At 40.5% G+C, this 20,632-nt stretch overlaps 1 protein-coding gene across 1 annotated transcript in view; it reads right to left on the bottom strand.

Annotated features, from left to right (window-relative positions):
- Nucleotides 1–20,632, bottom strand: part of EGFL6 (EGF like domain multiple 6) — a 66,137-nt gene that overhangs the window by 17,015 nt on the left and 28,490 nt on the right. The window contains exons 5-8 of the mRNA XM_077807172.1: nt 19,818–19,937; nt 13,115–13,249; nt 11,139–11,261; nt 2,027–2,344 (exon numbers count right to left, since the gene is read on the bottom strand). Of these exons, the coding sequence (XP_077663298.1) occupies nt 2,027–2,344; nt 11,139–11,261; nt 13,115–13,249; nt 19,818–19,937 (696 nt within the window). The remainder of the gene's footprint in view (nt 1–2,026; nt 2,345–11,138; nt 11,262–13,114; nt 13,250–19,817; nt 19,938–20,632) is intronic.

The following is a 20,632-nucleotide window of genomic DNA, read 5'->3' as shown; positions in this document are numbered from 1 at the left end:
AGTCCCACTCTGGGCTTGTGTTCGCTAGAAAGCTGCATCAAATTAGAACACAATCTTAAGAAAAGTCCGAGCCTATTTGGGGTTCCCTAGAACCAAATGACAGGATGTTGAACATGACTCATTCCTCTCTACACTGACTGCAAAGTTATGGTCAACACAACTCCTGAAAGTCATGTTCTGACGGTGTAATTTTCTAGTGGAAGCATGCGTGAGGCAGCCTGTTCAAGTGATTAGAGCATGAGACTACCACTCAGGAGTCCTGGAGTTCTATCGTTTATCCAGAGAGAGTAGAGACAAATCACTTAATCGCTATGTGCCTCAGTTTCTCCACCTTTGTAAAGTATTTTGAGATCCTAAATTGATATATGCTGTAAGAGCTCAGTATTATTAATATGTGCTGGAATGGAAGGCATTGAACAAAAGCCAGATTTCAGACTTCCTGTTGGCTCTGCTGCACAATCTTGTGTAATATTTGGATTTTATCCTCTGACTGAGCTGAAATATCCTCCAATTATCACTGAGCCTTGAAAAAGGTAATTTTAGGAGAGTAGTGCCTTCGGCAAGCAGACTAGTATTCTCAAATGTATTCCATGTTAATAAACATATTTGTACTTGGGTTTATTGCTACTGCCATAAAAGACTTTTTGTTCTGGCAGCAGCAAACATAACCTTTTCCTTAAAAAAAAGCACCGATATTATTTGAAAGGGTTTCTTTGACACAAGAAAGGTTTCTTTGATTCTTTGCAGTTCTGGTGCTGGCTAAACTGAATATGTCTTTATAAATAATACTATGGGACATAAATGTATCATTTTAATCAGTTTAGGAGGTCACTGATAAGTTATTATGTCCCTATGCTTGGGAAGAGAGAACATTTCCTGGATAAGTTAAGAGCAAGGCATGACTTTTATAATATCTATTTAGTTAGCCATCAGCCTGAAGAATCTGAGCTAGAGATATTATTACAAATATTATTTAAAAGTGCATTTAAAAGTTCCTTCAACAAAGAAGATGACTTTTCAGTTGAAGAACAGGGAGGAACACTTGTTTTCCGAGGAAGTAACTAAACTGAAATGCTTTGAGGGCTTGCTGAGGAAATATATGTACATCTTCCTGATGTCCGACTAATGTTAGAAATTCCCATCCAAGCACTACCAATGTTTTCACCTGTATTCTTCTGCTAAATTTCCACATTCAAATTAAAAATCTGAGAAACTCTGTGATGTATAGCTAGTGACTTTTATATGACATGAACAACAATGATTCATGTTGAATAAGCCTTGATATATGAAAGACAAAGACACAAAACTCCGTTTTTCTTTTCTGTATGATGCCTACTCACCATCTAGGATATCATGGAAACTAACTTAAATTTAGAACTTCTTAATAAAGCAGCACAATTTGCCAGGGGCTTTTGCAGAGAGGATGGGGGAAAGCTATTAAGCTGCGTTCCTTTGTTACTTTGTTGCTTTGGCTGGGCTAGGTCTTAGTTACAGTTGGAAGTTCCGGACTCACTGATTATCTTGAAAAGGAATTATACTAGATAGCTTTGTGAAACAGCAATGCTCAAGAAGTGTATCAATAAAACAGCATTTCTCCAAGTGAACTCACTTTCTCATTATCTCTCTCTCCTCCACTCCTCGCCTTTGTCTCTCTCACTTTTAAGAAACCCTCTATTTAAGTTTATCTATTTTTCTTAGGTGTTCTCAGAACACCCATCACTGTAGAATGTAGATGCCAATGTGCAACTAGTGTCACTAAAGCATATTATTAATGCCATTGATTTATGTCTCCACTAATGGATCTGTTTTTAAACACCTAATTGTCTGATACCCTATAAAGGAGATTCAAAATTTTTAATCTTTAGACTATGTACCTGTTTACTTTTCCTCCTTTGCCGGTAAATGCATGTAAAAGTGTATGATATATATAACATTTGACTGTAATCTTGTTAATATTTATATGTACTTTTACATAAAAATCAGTACAGATTTATTCACATAAATAAGAAATGATGGTAACACTTACTAAAAACATCTCCTCTAAGGCTTTGTTCATGGCCAATCTGGTTCTTAAGGTCCTCTTGTTCTTCCTCCTGTTCTTCCTCTACAGCATCGTCAGTCTCTTTCTCCTCTTCATCATAGGTCCCTCCAATGTAAACACCATCTTCGTAGTCAAAGGATGGCAAGTGAACCTTAGAAGCTGGTGTAATGGCTGGTTCTGGGATCACATTCTTGATCTCTTCATGTTTTTTCACACTGCTCTTGTGTGCAAGAAGTTTCTTGATTGTGTCCTTGATGGGTCCAGGGATTCTTGTGACTTCCTTCACTAAATTTTCCGGGATAACTAGAACCGACAATGAAATGTAAAAGATACACTTGAAGTAACTGGGCCACCCCAAAATCGTAGTGCTTTTAAACAGATAACACATGATCCATTGCAATTTTCAAAGAAACTATATGGCCAAATTCACTGTTGTCATATGCAGGTGGAACATAGAGCTGAACCTGCATACATGAACAGTGAACTTGTCCCATAGTACATACAACCTTTCCCTACTGTTTGATTACATTTCAGTGAAAACTTTCTAGGCTTATCTGCTGCAATTTAAAAAGCAATACTCAGTAGTGATGGGTGAACATCGAAAAGTTCAATTCAAATGGGCACCCAGAAGTTCAGGAGTTTAGCTTTTGCAGGAGTTGCCTAGAAGTCTTACACAAATATTCTGTCTCCAGAGATTTCCAATATTTCTGCTGCCAGCTGGCCACAAAATGCCACAAGAACATCCAGTTTTGTGGTATTTTGGAACTTTTGCCGTTGTCCAGAATACAAAAACTACAGAATCTGCTGGAAATGAAAAACCATGGGTGCGTATGTGTTTGTGAGAGAAAATATTAACCAAGCTTTTTCAAACCTGAAAAAAAGAGGGAATGGGCTTTGAATTCAGGGTGGTTTTGTCCAACCCTGCTACATAGTAGAGTATAATTAAACCAAATATCATTTATACCTAGACAGAAAACTACAAAGAAAATCACCGGAAAAATTCCTAAGGAATGCTTTTAAATTTAAGCAGCAGCCCCGTTTTTTATGCAATGTTTTCCTTGTCAATGTTTTGATCTCCAAACTTAAATTTATTTCTTAATTTTTGTTTTTACATTCCTCTCTCCTGTCCCCATGAACCCCAAACTGTGTTGGAATTGCACAAGTGGGGGGCAGCTTCCTTAAAAGCTCTCTGCTGCATTTCCAGGGGAAGGAGCAGCCAGGATTGCTATCACACCATGGTGGGTTCAAAGAGAAGGCCATATATTTTCCTTTTTTGAGTGATGACACAGGTGAGGAGCAGGGTTATGGTAGAGGGGGAGATTGGGGCAAGTTTTGTGTCTCTGGCTCTGGGGGTGGAGTGGGTTGGTTATGTAGAGCTGAGATTTTGTTCAGAGTGCTTTTGTTTGGCTGTCTTTCTCCGCCTGTACAGATAGTGGGGATTACTTTTCTCTGCACTTTACACTAGTTCATACCCTTTATTCCAACCTTGGTGATGGGGGATTGGGCTCTGATGGACTAGCTGACATCCCTCCTATGTAGGTGTTCACTGAGCAGAGGACCTTTCACCTTTCTCCTTACTAAGGAAAGCTTTAGATGTTATATCTCAGAATAGGTATCAGAGGGTGGGCCACATCTTCTGTTATTGTTAAATGAAAGATTGGTTCTATCTAAAATACTTATATGCCCCTATTACTGTAGCATCTGAGAGCCTTGCAAGCTTTAATGTATTTAACCTCACAACACCCCTGTGAGGTCAAGCAGTGCTATTATTCCCATTTTACAGATAGGGAACTGAGGCACAGAAAGACTAAATGGCTTTTCTAACATCACAGAGGAAGCCTAGTGGAACAGGAAATTGAACCCAAGACTCCTAAATCCTAGGCTAGAGCTCTAATCACCAGGCTACCCTTCTTGGTTGATAATAAAATACTGGCCATCCATGATTTGACAATGGATGAAATGCTGACTTTACACATATGGCAGAGATGTGGTGGGATGACAACACAGAACCAACTTTGGCTAACTGATACCAGATCTAGGGTATGAACTCAAGGGAATAATTAAGGAGATGCTGTGGCTCAATGGTTTACATCTGACCAAAAGCTCAGAAAAGCCACTGCCCCAAAACTACACCTGATAGTACTTCTCCGTGTGATATGCAAGTCCCAGGAAAGAGATGGGAACATATCTGGTGATATAGATCACTCACTGCTGCTGCAGAAGTTCCAGTACAAGCTGAGGAAGTTCCTACTTGTGGCATCAGAGGCACTGAGGGAGACAGTGCCCAAGGAGTTTTAAAATCCACACAGATAACAAGTCTTCTAATTCAGCTCAGGACTTCATGGCTGCCATGACAATACTAGGATGATCCCATGTCACTGTATGCTCCACTCACACTTCTGGCCACACTCTGAATCTGTTTGGGTTAGGAACACACATTGACATGCTTCTGCTGGTTTGAGTTCTAAACCCATCTCTCCTGTTGGGGTGGAGGAATCTGCTTTCATGGTCTGCCCCTAGAGGTTAATGAGACCTGGGCATTCCAGAGCGTTCTAGAGGAGAAGACTTTCTTGCCCACAGAACACTCTCAGTAGGTTAGCAGAACTTTATTACAGTCTTTGAAGACATTGAAGGGAGGGGTGATGGGGGATGAAGTTTCTTATAGGAATTTGAAGGGTAGGGAGAAATGGATATTTTCCCCCTTTGTTTTCTGCTGCCTAGTGGTTGTATATCTGGGGAGGGGTATGCTGTTGTTTTGGATTTATAATGATTTTTGAATTGCATTTTTAATTGATGGCAAGGATGTCTAGAATATGGGATAGGTTCTCTTTTCTGTGTGTTTCTTTAAATAGTAGCAGCAGAAACCCCCCCCCCCCAGCTATTACAAATAAAATAATTAAATGTGTAACTTGGAGAGTATGGGAAAAGGTACAGAGATCACATCAGCTCCCGTTTAACACATTGCTATTAGTTTAAATTTGTCCCTTTTTCTTTAAACCAAAAGTGGCTACATTTTCTTTTTTTTTTTCAATGACTTGTCCCACATGGACAAAAGCACTTTCTCTGGGAGGTACTTAGTGATGTATTCAGGTTTTATGAGACTGCAGCTGCAAGTATAAAGCAAACCAGTGCCAGTATAAATAAATCAAAATCTCAGATGTTATTTTTCTTTCCTTTGGATAATAGTTCCAGGCTCATTTGCCATACATCTGCATGTCATGACTTTCTTAATGTGCTGCTTAGCGAGCCTTCCCCCTAGAGGATGGTGCTATAAAGAACGTAGTGTATAATTTAGCCGGTATGGTTCGCTTAGTCTTTACTCAGAACACAGCAAGAAAAATTAATAGGAAAACCCCATTCCCAACAAATTTCCTCTCAACAATCAGTAACACAAAACTCCAGGCTTTTAATAAAGAGCCTATGGAGGTTTTCAAGTGAAGTCTGACGGCCCAGCAAACCTAAACATCTGCTTTCAGTTTCTGCTTTGAAGTCTTCCTATTGAAATGAAAAATTCTTATAGCTCAACCTAAAAACCTTTATGGTGCCAGAAAACCAACCCTCCTTCTATTTACAGAAGAAAATAGGGACAAGGAAACCAACCTACAGATGTGATAAAAATATGGGGACAAAGGTGCACAGTCCACACACCTTTTTGGTTTGTAATAACATTATGAAAAACTGCATACTCTCATTTTAGAATCATAGGTGAATGGAGGCTGGGCTGGGGGCAGCTTTTTGGAGATATCACTAATCCTTTTTCAAATCTGATTCCTGTCTTAAAGTAGCCCAAGGTGCTAAATTTAAGCCTTCTTAAGTCTGGATATCAGCAACAGCTGGAGGGGGTCCTTCCCCATATTCATCTGGAAAATCTTATGCTCCCACAACATGTTCTGTAGAATCCACTGTCATCAGAGTTTGCTAACTTCCACATATGGACATCACAGGAAGGAACAGCCTGAGCCTCCATGAGAACGCGGAATGCACTGGAGAAAGCCAAAGGCCAAACTGCCAAAGGCCAAGACTGAGGCTGTGAGGCTGGAATTTTTGAGAAAAACCCTCAGCATATAATCCTATATTTATTGAACACAAACCTTCATGCATTTATCAACAACTTTGATCCATTTCTCCCCTGCCATTCTTTATAAACCTCATATCTGGTAGTATATAGATTACTACCTGTCTGTCATTCTTTTACATTTTGTGTTTATAATGCCCATGTGAAAATGCATCAGCTTTAATTCACAGAGAATTAAAACAAAAGAGCTCTGCAAGCAACAATGCCAGTGGAGGCTAAGGGCTAAAGGTGAGTATTTTCTGTAAACACATTCTGTGCAAGACTAGGAAACCAAGGGACTTAATTAGTCACATTAGGTGACTAATGCCTGAATTAAGCAGGTTGAGTTGGAAAGAACATAGAACAATTGCTAGACTCCAGCTTTTCGTATGCTGTGCTATACAAAGAGGAACGTTGCTCCTGAGAGGAAGAACAAAAAGATGGAGATGTACATTCCTTTCTCTCACATGTGCCCCTGTAACCATGGCTGGGAATTGGTACATAAGAACCAACAGGTCCCAACAGAGAAGAGTTATTGCTGTCAACTCCTATATGCTATATATTGGCTCCTCTTTGACACCTAACCGCACGTTAGGATTATCACCTGCCAGGTTTTCTAAGAGGTTTGTTTATAAAACAAGTTTCTAACTTCTGTGTATAAAAGTGAAAGAGTGAGCATGCATGTGTGTACATATATCAATTTCCTAACCTTATGGAAAATTCCTATAGAACTTAATAGGGATGCAACCAGTAGGATTCCAGAGTAATAACTCTAAAAATTGATTGCATTTAGTAGAAAATGCTACTGTTTCAAATTTTAAAAATTACATAGGTTGGTTTACAAATCCTATAGAAAGACTACCACTCTTCTTTAGGAATTACTGCAAAATAATCTGAGAATGCACAGAAACTTGGTATCATTTACAAAACTCCCATTAAGACATTTCAAGAGTTGATCCAGGAGCAAGCTCATTTAATTTTTAAGATATATACAAATTTGAGTGGAAAAAGATATTGACAACATTGATGAAAAGATGGTAAAGGGACCTGGCCAAATAAGTTGATCTCTATGAATGGGTCTCTTCAGTTTGTGTAGCACATAGAAAAATAAATGTCTAAATTACTGTATGGATAGCATCGGACTCCAGTTAAGATACATAATATTTTTGCTACCAGGGAGGTGCTTTCTTGGAGGGAGTTGTGGGTAAAGGGGTACATATTGTCCAGGAACTAGGCAGTTTGGGGAAGAAGTTGCTAGAAAGTTTCATTTTATGACAAAGTGCCAGCATTCTAAAGATCCCTTGACCTGCTCACTTAATGCTCCAGTAAAGAACCTTCATTTTAAACAGAACTGCAAAATAATTTTTTTTATATTGATAGCAGCTAGATTGTTTTGGACATTATTGGAAAAATGTAATCCTTCTTCCTATGGAATTGTGATACAGTAAAATATGGACTGTCCTTGTAATGGAAGAGCTATCACACACAAGAGAAGTGCCAAAATGAGGATAAAAAGAAAAGGAGTACTTGTGGCACCTTAGAGACTAACCAATTTATTTGAGCATAAGCTTTCGTGAGCTACAGCTCACTTAGAAACAGTGAAATGTACTTAGTCAATACACAACCAGAAGTCAGGAGAAACAGAGGCCTGACAAAAGCAGTGGACTGGAATAAGATGAAGGCCAGATGTGGGAACGGTTAACACCCCTTCAGGGAAAGATAAAAGGGTTACAATTTTGTAGGTTCTCAGAGGCAGTTCAGAAACACACTTCAACATGCCATTCAAATGTACAAACTGAGAGGCAAAAGTAAACCTGAAGTACCACAGACAGTGCTATAGAATCATAGAAGATTAGGATTGGAAGAGACTTCAGAAGGTCATCTAGTCCAACCCCCGCTCAAAGCAGGACCAACCCCATCTAAATCATCCCAGCCATGGCTTTGTCATGCAGTATTTGTCATGTATACATGCAGTATTCTGTATGCAGTTCACTGTAGTAGCCATTTTCCGTTCTATATATAGATTAAAAACCAGCAACCCACATCTGGATTTTACATTTATTAACCTCTGTAATTATTCAGTGATGTTAAGAGGTTTAGCTACATGATTCTCATTACAAGCAATGACAGCTACATGGCTAACCTGTAGCATAACACTTTGATTTATCATGCATTAGTAAAATCTAATACCATTGCAATGGAAAATCATTCATAGTATCCCGTAGAAAACTGTTATCCAGACCTAGCGATGCCTCTCCCAAATATGGTATAGTTTTAGGACTAATCATGCAAGATACCAACTACCCTAAATTACCAGGGTGAAAGTACCCATTGATTTCAAAAAGTCCAGGATTTCACTCCCATTGCCTTTTGAATTGGGAGCACTTAGCTGCTCAGTAGAAGTCTGTATGTCTATTTTGTTGTCAGCTGCTACACATGTCTCTTTTAGCACCAATGCTGTCCAGGTTTGCCCTCCCTCTGAGTATGTTTTAGATTATTTTCTCTACCAGACTTGCATACATTTTCCCAATTGAACTCTCATTTTATTCCTTTCTGTCCATGTTTCTAATTTCTCTATTTATCTGTATTATTTCTCTGTTCTCTCTGGAGTTCATACCTCCTAATTCACTATCATCTGCAAATTTTAATAATGTGCTACTTTTTTTCCTCTTCTGGATAGTTAACAAACTTCAACAAGTTAGGACAGAATACTAGAAACTGTATTGTAGTGAACAATCCCAGACTGTCAGAGAGACGGAGTAGATGGTCTAACAGGGATTTTTCAGTCTCTAATATTGATGAGTCTATAAGACTAGCCCCTGTAAAGTGTGTAATAACCATTGCATATGCTCAAAAATTCTTCCTTTGTTCTCATTCAGGTAACTTGTAAAATATAACAGGGTGATGCATATTTATCTTTGAAATATTTCTGTTTACGTAAAAATAACTCATGCATAGATTTGGTCAGAAAATAGGGTTCCCCGATGAAAGATTTCAGCTTTTCCTAGAAAAATTGAAAACCTTTGATACAGAAATTTTCAATCAAAATGAAACATTTTGACATTTCTTCATCAATTTTTGTTTTGTTTTGTTTGTGGACTCAAATAGAAACATTTTGTTTCCGTTAGAATGTATTGTAAAGCAAACTATGTCTCCCAGGATGCACCAGTGTCCCCTCTTGCTGAACCACTAGGGTTCATCAAGGGTGATGCAGTCTGGCTGGAGAGCCCTGCCCATAGAGGAGACTGCAGGCATGAGGTACCTGAACTACAACTCCCATGAGAGACTAAACTTCCACATCTAAATTTTCAGGTTTCGGTCAATTTCACTTTTGTCTTGTATTCAAAGTACTATAAAGGTGCCCAGTGCTACCATGATAGGTACTAGGGACCATTAAAAGTGTATGGAAAACTCCCACATCTTGCGTCTTGCGTTTCACAGGATTGTCCCAGTTTTGAGCAAGCTAAGTTTTCACTGTATTTGCACTGCGTTTTGATGTTACACTTAGAAGATGTTGCAACATCATAATTTGTCCTAAAGGACAAACTTGTAAAACTGTCAACCCAAAGTAGAATTTAGTATATTTTGCTACAAGTTCTGGCAGTATACAGTCTCTCTCTCACTCACACACACACACTCACTCTTTTGGCATGTCAGAGTCATGCTCTTAAATCGAACTATGTACAAAATCTGACCAAAATTAGATATTTTTGCTTGATCTTGGGTAAATCAGTTTGATGTGGTCCAAATTTCTGAACCTCTAAGTATCATGCAAGTCAGCCCCAGAATTACCTGATGGAAAGGTATGTCAAAGAGTGGTGACAAAGCAGGGATAATATTAGCGCTGTAATCTTAACACCCTTTCGATGTTGACTACATTCTTGTCCTTTGCAACTTGGAAGGTGTAGTTAGTATATAGTGTTCACTGAACTTGAAAACTGCTCTCCACGGCCATATACCTTTGCACTAGAATTAAGAAATTAATAGACAATGGGCCAAATTCAGCCCCGAAATAGTATTGTCCTTATTGACTTCACTCATGTTGGGTCTGAATTGAGCCTAACAGATTCAGTATTGATACAAAAAAGGATTTTGCATTAATAGTCACTATGTACAGCATCTAGAACATGATAGATGCTAGTCATGCTTTTTAAGGTATCACTGCAAGGTTTGAGATACCACAGTAACGGGAATAAGAACCTGTATAGAACATAACGTCACAGCACATTTTGGAGGTGCTAGTGTAATACAAATAAATGATAGAATTACATAGAATCATAGAAATGCAGGGCTAGAAGGGACTTGGAAAGGTCCAGCTGAGGGAGGTCCATACCCAATCACTAAAGTTTAAAAGGATTAATGGAGCAGGACCCATGGAAAAGGCTACTGTAACATACAAAGTAAATAAGAGTTTATGAGAATATTTTCACAACATTCTTCCTCTGATGAATGGAAACATTTTCAGATCTCCCCTGAGGAAGATTTATTGAATTAAGTTGTCGGAGAAACTTTCCCCAGAAAATAAAAAGGTGCACTTAAATAGGCTGCTCTTGTCTTTATGTTTAATTTTTCCTTTTTTGGAGGGTCATTTTCATTTAGGAATTGGCATACACATCTTTGTGGACAGAGAAGACATAAGACAAAACTATAAACAAAAACATTTTAGCATGAAAAGCAAGCCCTGTTCCCTCCACACCCATTTTACCTGAGCTTGTTTGCAACTCTTCTAGAAAGATCTGAATAGTTCAAGAGGCCAAGCCTTTGAGGAAAAACTGCAGCAGATTTCTTTAGGGAGAGAAGATAGATAAGACCATATTCTGCTCACCATTACACCAGTGGGATCCCACCGGTGTAACAGAATGTAATTTGGCCAAAATAATACTTTTATTACATATGCAATAAGAGATTACTTTTGTAATATGTGTGTGACTTCAGTGGGAGTTTTGTCTGGCTAAGGAATGCAGGACTGGGTTCTAATAATCATCCCATAGTTACCTAAGAAAAGTAAAGGCAATGCATCTCTGGGGATCAGCAGTTACTTACCAGAACATTCAAATCCACTACCTCTGTAGCCCTGTTTACATTTGCACTTGAAGGATCCCTGAGTATTGAGGCACTCTGCATGGACGTTACACTTGTGTGTACTTGCAGCACATTCGTTTATATCTAGAAAAGGGATAATTCAGTGAAAATTTCATTCAAATCATAGTTTCATAACAATCTGCCTGTGGCAGTCATCTGTTTTCAGACAGTTTAAGCACCAGCATTAGAACCTGAGACCACTGCTAACAGAAGAATCCGCTCTGGCTATGGACTCTTGCTTCTTTCTCAAGACCAAAACTTTTGGCTTGTGTGTCTGAGCATGACTTGTAGTATAATAATTTTAGGGCCTGATCCTGCTCCCAGTGAAGTCAATGGAGGTTTTGCTTATGACTTCAGTGAGAGCAGGATTGGGCCCTGAGATTGTAAATGTTGCTCTCCTAACAAAATACAAAGGGCCCATGAAAGTAAGCATGACTATGATGAAATGCAGTCATTTAGGCTCTAGTTCTGCCCTCCTTGCATGGAATAGCACCTCACTCCACGAACAATCCATTGCAAGTAAGAACTGGCAGAACTGTGCCTGTAGATTGTAAGATCCACAGGGCAGGGGGTTCTTATATTTGTTTGAGAAGTGCCAGGCACGTACAGGATGCTGCTGGAAATATAATTGATATATTCAGTAAACCATTATTTTAAATTGACATCAGAACATTTTAAACAGTGGCAGTAACTGATTTAATTGTTTTGTTCCATTTGATTTTGCTACTGAATGGCACAAGAGCTTTTCTGGTTTCTCCCACATGAGGGAGCTAAGTTCTTACAAAGGTAAAGTTTTGCACCCATTCATATGTTACCCACCCATGATTCACACCCAGCAGGTCAAAGGTACAGCATGGGTCTGCATGGACACACAAGTAACAGAGAACTCTGCATCAAAAGGCTGATGTATTTGTCAATAAGATTCAGACCTGCAAGCCTTAGGCCTGGTCTCACCATTTTGTCTATGCACATACATATATGGGGCGGGGGGGGGGGGGCAAGGCTATGGTTTTCAGTTTTAAGGCTCCTGGGATTTGAGTACAACAGGAAACCAAGACTCCACTCTCCTAAATTTGCCTTAAAAAAAAACTCTCAAAAACAAGACAAACATTAGTTCTCTTTTGTATGTGCTCAGTGTAATTCCAATTCTCTCAGGCCCTTACGTACTGTATCATTAAAGCAACATTTTTCAGTGCCTGCCACATCAACTACAAATTTGCTCTTCTTATGTAATATGTGAGGCCTCTAATTAATGGACTGCAACAAGGGACTAGAGAGGTTTGACATTTGTTTTTGCATCTGTGTATGTTAAAATGACAGAGTATTTTCATCTGTATTTGTCTCTGCATCTGAAAGATCAGAGATGTAACACAGTTCTTCAAAGTAATTAAAACCTGCTTTTTCTAGACAGTTATTTTTTCTTATCTGAGCTGTACAAACAAACAAACATCTCTTTCCACTGTGTTACAACTTAATGAAAGCATAGGAAGCTGCACCTCACTATGCCGATCAGAGCTGAAAAATGAATTTACCCGATTGGTTTTAATCCAAACAAGTGAGCTTTCAATTAGCATTCTTAAATCAAAAGTGAGCACTCCCTTGTAATCCATTGTTCCCTTGTTGCAGATTTATTACAAATAATTGTACTTCTTTTGTGAAATTTCCTAGAGAGGTCTTGGCAAGATAAGGCAATATAAATTGCAGTTGCCATTGTAAATTTTCATTGCTATATATAGTTTTTCAGTCACCAGGCTGCAGAGATTAGTCAATATCCCAAGGAGGACTCTAAATGATATTTTACATCTGGTTCTGAGCTGCACTCAAGCAGAAGCCAATATTCATGCTTAAAGCAAAATCCACTGACCACCATGTAATAACATGAAAGATATACATTGAGGAAAGGGAAGAGACAAACCAACCTAGTGCCTAAATCTTACCTACACAGTCATAATGGCCACTGACATATTTCAGTTCATAACCAATCTGACACTTGCAATAGTAGCTTCCAAATGTGTTGACACATCTGCGGTTATAAGAGCAAATAGCTTTGCCAGTGGAGCACTCGTCAATATCTAGGGCAAGGAAAATGGAAATTGGTAAGATCAAGCAGAAGGAAAAGGAGGAAGCAAATGCACTGCTAGTTGTCACTTGCAAGGTGTGCTTTGGTCACAGCTGTCACTGGAACCACACATTTCAAAATGTCCATGTTATAAAACATGTCCTGTGACTTTTATATTTGGGGATTGTTTTGCATATAATTAGGTGGATATGATGGTAACAGTAAAGCCAAGTTCACTGAAAACCTTGAGAGCTGCCAAGTTAAAATTAGGTTGTGTGACAAGCTGAGAGACAGCAGGAACCATTAAAGGTAATGGTTTGTCATATGGTCATGGAATATGCGTGGGGGAGAGAAGTACTTCACAGATTGTGATTTCTCTTGGTGGTGGTGGGGGTGGAGGGGGTGGGGGGTTGGGAGGAAACAGCAGAAGACTCTTAAGATAAGGCCTTTTGCAGAGGTGGGAAAGCACCAGTGAAGAAAAAACATCAGTTTTCTCTCCTGATTTCCTGCCCTGCTGCTTGCAGTGGTAAATCCTTTCGCTCTGGCAGAAAAGTATGAAATTATGGGTAGAACTCAGGCTGGAAGTCATGAGTCCCTGGGGGTAGGAGACAGCTGTCGGGGCATGCGACCACCCTGCCCTTCCTGATAAGTGGTAAAGGGCTCCTGGTATGGAAAATGCCAGAGAACCATGGTTTGAAAGGTTCTTCATTGATCTGGAGTGGTTATACGTTAAATAGGTTTTAATTTTTTTTTTCTTATTGCAAAATGAAGTAACATTTTTATTAAAATAATGCAACTGGTGACATATGGAATTTAAAAATTGATGGTATTTGCCTTCCCTCTCCCTCCCGCAACCCCATATGAACAAACTGTGATGTTAGATAGAATTTGCGATGACAAACCATTGTCCTTAACTACAGGAACTCCCCGCTTAATGTTGTATTTATGTTCTTGAAAAATGCTACTTTAAGCGAAACGATGTTAAGTGAATCCAATTTCCCCATAAGAATTAATGTAAATGCAGTGGGGGGAGTTAGGTTCCAGGGAAATTTTTTTCGCCAGACAAAAGACTATATATACACACACACACAGTATAAGTTTTAAACAAACAATTTAGTACTGTACACAGCAATGATGATTGTGAAGCTTGGTTGAGGTGGTGGAGTCAGAGGGTGGGATATTTCCCAGGGAATGCCTTACTGCTAAATGATGAACTAGCACTCGGCTGAGCCCTCAAGGGTTAATACACTGTTGTTAATATAGCCTCACACTCTACAAGGCAGCACGAATGGAGGGAAGGGAGACAGCATGGCAGAGAGAGACAGAGACACACACCCTGTGTGTGAGAGAGATGCGCATTGCCCCTTTAAATACCCTGACATTACTCTAAGTACACTGCCTTTTCAAGTAGATCAGCAAGTTGAGACAGCAGTTGCTGCCAGCAAGCTCCCTCTGTCCTGAGCCCTGTTGTGTGTCCCCCCTGCTCTATGGAGATGGGGTACAGGAATGGGGGCAGGAGCGGGGGTAGGGGGACACCCTGACATTAGCACCCCTCTTCCCCCCTAGCTGAACAGCAAGCAGGAGGCTCCCGGGAGCAGCTCCAAGGCAGAGGGCAGGAGCAGCACATGGCAGGGGAGTGGGGGGAGGGACACCTGAATTGCCCAGCAATTGACAGCCTGCTGGGTGGCTCCAGCACAGGGAGCTGAGGGGAGTGGGAGCTGATGTGGGGTCTGCTGGTCCACCCTGGTTCCAAGCCCCCACCAGCTGGCTCCAATGGGCTGCTCTTTCTGCAACCAGTGGACAAAGCAGGTGGCTGTCAAACAACGTTATGAGGGAGCATTGCAAAACTTTAAACGAGCATGTTCTCCAATTGATCAGCAACGTAACGATGAAACAATGTTAACTGGGACAACATTAAGTGAGGAATTACTGTATTATTATTACTTATAATATAGCATTGTGAAGTGGTATATTAAATGTATCTGATACAACAGTCAAATATCCAAACTTGATGGTGTAGGCCAGGGATTGGCAACCTTTGGCACGCGGCCCAGCAGGGAAATCTAATGATAGGCTGGGACGGTTTGTTTACCTGCAGCGTCCACGGGTTCAGCCGATTGCAGATCCCACTGGCCACGGTTCGCCGCTCCAGGCCAATGGGGACTGTGGGAAGCAGCGCGGGCTGAGGGATATGTTGGCCGCCGCTTCCCACAGCCCCCCCATTGGCCTGGAACGCTGAACCGCGGCCAGCGGGAGCTGCAATCAGCTGAACCCGCGGACACTGCAGGTAAACAAACTGTCCCGGCCCATCAGTGGATTTCCCTGACGGGCCGCGTGACAAAGGTTGCCGATCCCTGTTGTAAGCATTTGCTTGTATGTGAAGAAAAATCAGAACTGCGGAGTCTTGGAGCAAGACTCCTTATACAACAAGTTTTACTCAGTGCCCTCAAAGTGTTTTGGTGGGGGAGTATTAGTATAGGCGTTGCACAACAGTCAGTTTTGGATTACACGGTTAAAACTCTTTGCAACTCTTTAAATATCTCCATTTTATGTCCACTTACTAAATTTTTTAATTCATTTAAAGTCAAAATCTTCCCCTGAGCCACTCTGTGAATTCCTCAGTCTTGATCTGTATTGCCTAGTTTGCATTCATTCCAGGTGCAGAAGACCCACTGATAACAGAGGGAGTACTGAATGCAGAATAGCCATAATGCAGGTCAGGGAGGATTCTTATCTTATGGAGTAAATATTCTATAGCTCATTATCTCTAGATCATTCCCAGCTTTTATTCCTTTGGATTCTTGGGTAGTTGTTGCCAGGCAGCTTGCAGGTTATGGTCCAGATTTCCAAAATGTGGCCTATAGGACTCAGGATTGTGTACACAACTAATTGTGAATTCAAATATTAGCAGACAGATGGCCAGCTACCTGAAGTGTGTGCACCATTTTGGTGTTGATCTAGAAATTGCTAATATTGTGCCTGCGATTAACTCTGAGGGCCAAAAAAAAGCAGGTGCACATTAAGTGGGTGCAGGCTATGCACACAAGAAGGCTGGGCTGAGGCCTAGGTGGAAATCTAGTCCCATAGTTGCTAGATGTTTTTAAAATTGTGACCAACTAGAATGTTTGAGATGTGTTGCTCTTTGGATCCAAAAATAGTGCAGCATTTTCAACCCATTTTACTTATACTAAACCTTTCCTGTTGGGCTGCTTGTCTATTGTAAGTACTTACATGATCCCTACTACTTTGGTATCTGAGCCCTGCACAATATTTAATGTTTTTATCCTCACAATACTCCTGTGAGGTTGGAAGTACTTTTATCCCCATTTCACAGAGGGGAAACTGAGTCACAGAGCAACCAAACGACTTGCCCAAGGTCACACAGGAAGTTTGTGATGGAGAAAATAATTGAATACAGATCTCTCAAGTCCCAGGTTAATACCCTAACCACTGGACTATCCTTTCTTTTGCTCATGTTTACACCATTTCTACTGGAGCATTAGCATTTATCTAAACTCCTTTTTAGTGTTTTAAGATGTATGCTGAATGTACCGAGGTACTTCATAAGCTAAACAAACATATGAAACAATCAAAATGGATGTATGAATAGCTAAAAGAAAGATTTAGGAGAAGCTCTAATTTAGGAGATTTAGGAGAAGCTCTTGTCTGTTGTATTTAAACACATGCTTCCTGACTGTCTGCCTTCAAATACCTCTTAAATAATTAAAACAAATGTTAATAATAAAACTACAATAGAAGGCTGGTTAGAGAATCCTGCTGATACACCCAAAACCAGGACATTTCCAATCACATTCATTTCATTTTCAAGGAAAGAAACACCCATTATGGCATGTTTATGGTTTGGAAGCTGAGCCAAATGTCCATATGGGTTCACTCTATAGCTCATAGAGCGATAAAACACTCAGGACGTATGAAATTTGTGTATGGTGTACTGTTGCAGCTTTGTGTCAAAAGGACAACTCCTATGGTATGTCTCTCCTTAGAAAAAGTGTGTCTAGGTTGACGTGCTTAATTGATTTGTTGCTTGAAAGCTTATGCATGTTTTTTTGCCAATATTGTTAAAATTCATTTCCTGTGTGTTTGACATGTCAAACCTCTCCATGATCCAAAATATTCTTTGGGCTGTAGAGTGTATTCCTATAAAATGTATTCCTCAGCAACATCTGAAATTGAATAGCTACTGTATTCCTCTGTTCCTATCAGATATTGCCCGCACAGCTGTTCTTTATAATCTGGATTCCAACCCAAACCACTTGTAGTGTGATCAGATACCATTGTGATAGGGACTGTGTACATGCATGAAATCATCATCATCATCTCTGTCAGAGACATTTTCACAAGTAATACTCTAAGCGCAAAAGGAGGTATTTCTACTGTACTTTTGGGTCAACCACAGAAAATACAGTTTTCTTAGTTATGAGTAGAGCTATGTGAAGTTTTTTTGAATGAAAAGTTTATTCAGCAAAACGTGCAGTTGTGGTCAACCTGAAACTATGTGTAAAATTTCACACAAATAATTTCAGCCATTCAGAAAATGGCCAGAGAAGGAGAAGAAAGAGGAGTTGGTGCTGTCGCTCTTGTCTCTTCCCCATCCCTCATAATCTTTGGGCCAGTGGGTAGGGCACTCATCTGAGATGATGGGGCCCCACGTTTGAATCCCTGCTCTACAACGAAACCAAGATGGACTTTTTCAATTCACCACAAATTCCAAAAAACTTTCAGATTCAGTTCGACCTGAATTAAATTTGTTTTTCAGTTTTTTGTAACTACTACCAAACTGGGAGAAAAAAATCAATCGTTGCCTGGCTCTAATTAGGCGTTTCAATTGGCTAAAGTTGCCTGACTGGAATGGAAGTTACACAAACTCTCTGTGTATTTTTGTGAGATACAGAACTAGTCTTGGAATGCCGAAATTGCAAAGTTTGCAGATGCCTGGTACACCTAAATCTCTTTTGGAAGCTTGCAAATGAACTCGTATGCCTAATGATTTTTGTTGTGTGAAATGAGTACAATGTTCTGAAAATAAGTTTATCTGATAGTCTCAAGCCAGTGGCACAGACATACCTGAAGAAGTTCTTTTGCCCTCCCTTTAAGAGGACATAAGTGTGCAGTTTAAGATTTCTGCTGTGTATCTAGTGCATGCTGTTGACTATGTTCCCTCTTAAAATGAAATAAGTATCCTTAGGGTTACCGTAAGTGAAATAAAATGACCTCTGAATGTACAGATAACCTAACTGAAACAAGTGGTGATCTTCAGACAGAAACAAAGTGGAAGCCTTGCCGTCAGCTCTAAATATGCTGTACAACTAGCAGTGGGCCCCCAGATCCCAACTGTGGGGTCAACTGTGGCTTTGCCATGAGCCCTGTGCATTGTGCATAGTGCAGATGACACTAAACTGGGAGGAGAGGTAGATACGCTGGAGGGTAGGGATAGGATACAGAGGGCCCTAAACAAATTGGAGGATTGGGCCAAAAGAAATCTGATGATGTTCAACAAGGACAAGTGCAGAGTCTGCACTTAGGACGGAAGAATCCCATACACCGCTACAGACTAGGGACCGAATGGCTCGGCAGCAGTTCTGCAGAAAAGGACCTAGGGGTTACGGTGGACGAGAAGCTGGATATGAGTCAACAGTGTGCCCTTGTTGCCAAGAAGACCAATGGCATTTTGGGGTGTATAAGTAGAGGCATTGCCAGCAGATCGAGGGACGTGATCGGTCCCCTCTATTCGACATTGGTGAGGCCTCATCTGGAGTACTGTGTCCAGTTTTGGGCCCCACACTACAAGAAGGACGTCGAAAAATTGGAAAGAGTCCAGCGGAGGGCAACAAAAATGGTTAGGGGACTGGAACACATGACTTATGAGGTGAGGCTGAGGGAACTGGGATTGTTTAGTCTGCGGAAGAGAAGAATGAGGGGGGATTTGATAGCTGCTTTCAACTACCTGAAAGGGGGTTCCAAAGAGGATGGCTCTAGACTGTTCTCAGTGGTAGCAGATGACAGAAGAAGGAGTAATGGTCTCAAGTTGCAGTGGGGGAGGTTTAGGTTGGATATTAGGAAAATCCTTTTCACTAGGAGGGTGGTGAAACACTGGAATGCATTACCTAGGGTGGTGGTGGAATCTCCTTCCTTAGAAGTTTTTAAGGTCAGGCTTCACAAAGCCCTGGCTGGGATGATTTAGTTGGGGATTGGTCCTGCTTTGAGCAGGGGGTTGGACTAGATGACCTCCTGAGGTCCCTTCCAACCCTGATATTCTATGATTCTATGATTGTTGGGAAGGAGTTTCCTATTTTACCCCTGCACTGTTGGTCATTCGTTAGCAATGAGACTGACCTTTGGATCTTAAGCACACTACTATTCTTTCCTATGTTCTGAAAATAGTAGGGATAATTTCTTTGTCACACACTGAAAACAAGAGGCCCTAACCTTGAGCCTGCGGGGAGGGGTCAGTAGTCCAACACCAGCCTCATACGGAGTTTTTTAAGATTCAGGACTTCATTCTGAATGGGCTCTACAGAAAAAAATTGAGAGTAGGAAACAAAAAATCACGCCACACATACCTATACACATCCTTCCATTTGGTCCCAACTGAAGTCCAGTTGATGGACACAAACACCGCACCTCCTCTTTGACTTCTTCACATCCATACTGGCAGTTCACCATAGCGCATGTCCTAGAATCTAAAGACAAAACACACCCTTGTTGGAATCTAGACTGGACAAGACCAATCCTTTTTCCTAAACTAGCTCTGCGTAAATGCCGTATACTCAGCTGAACAGAATAATCTCATTCACTGTTCTCAGCATCTGCTCATCACATTGTTTAGTCACTAAAAGAATAATACTCAATGGGTATGTCTGCACAGGAAAAAAATCCACTGTGGTGAACCTCAAAGCCTAGGTCAAGTGACTCAGGCTTGCAGGGCTCCCACTGCAGGGCTAAAAATCTCAGTGTAGATGTTCAAACTCAAAAGGTTTCAGAGCCTGGGTTTAAAGCCCAAGCCTCAATGTCTACACTGTTATTTTTAGCCCCACAAGCCCAAGTCACTTGATCTGGGCTCTCAGGTCTTTTTTTCCTCTGTAAACGTACCCAGTAGGTATAAGAGTTACCTAGATGTCTGCCATAAGAGTATAACCATGTTTTTCCTTCTCTCTTGTTTTCTCCTATTCCTCCTTCCTTCTTTCCTGCCCCAACCCCACAGTCGCAATTTCTCACTTCTCTTTTAAATTGTAAGCTGCTTGGGGCAGGAAACTTGTCTTGTTAATTGTCTGCAGAGTGTTATGCTCTACAGAAATGAACAACAATTCTACCCTGAGGAGAAAAAGCTCCCAAAAATAAATGGAAAAGTCTCATTTTTAGCAGTCACTACTATAAA

This window comes from Eretmochelys imbricata, chromosome 1, assembly GCF_965152235.1.
Source record: "Eretmochelys imbricata isolate rEreImb1 chromosome 1, rEreImb1.hap1, whole genome shotgun sequence".
In the NCBI taxonomy this organism is placed as follows: Eukaryota; Metazoa; Chordata; order Testudines; family Cheloniidae; genus Eretmochelys; species Eretmochelys imbricata.
This window is presented reverse-complemented; position numbering and strand designations above follow the sequence as displayed.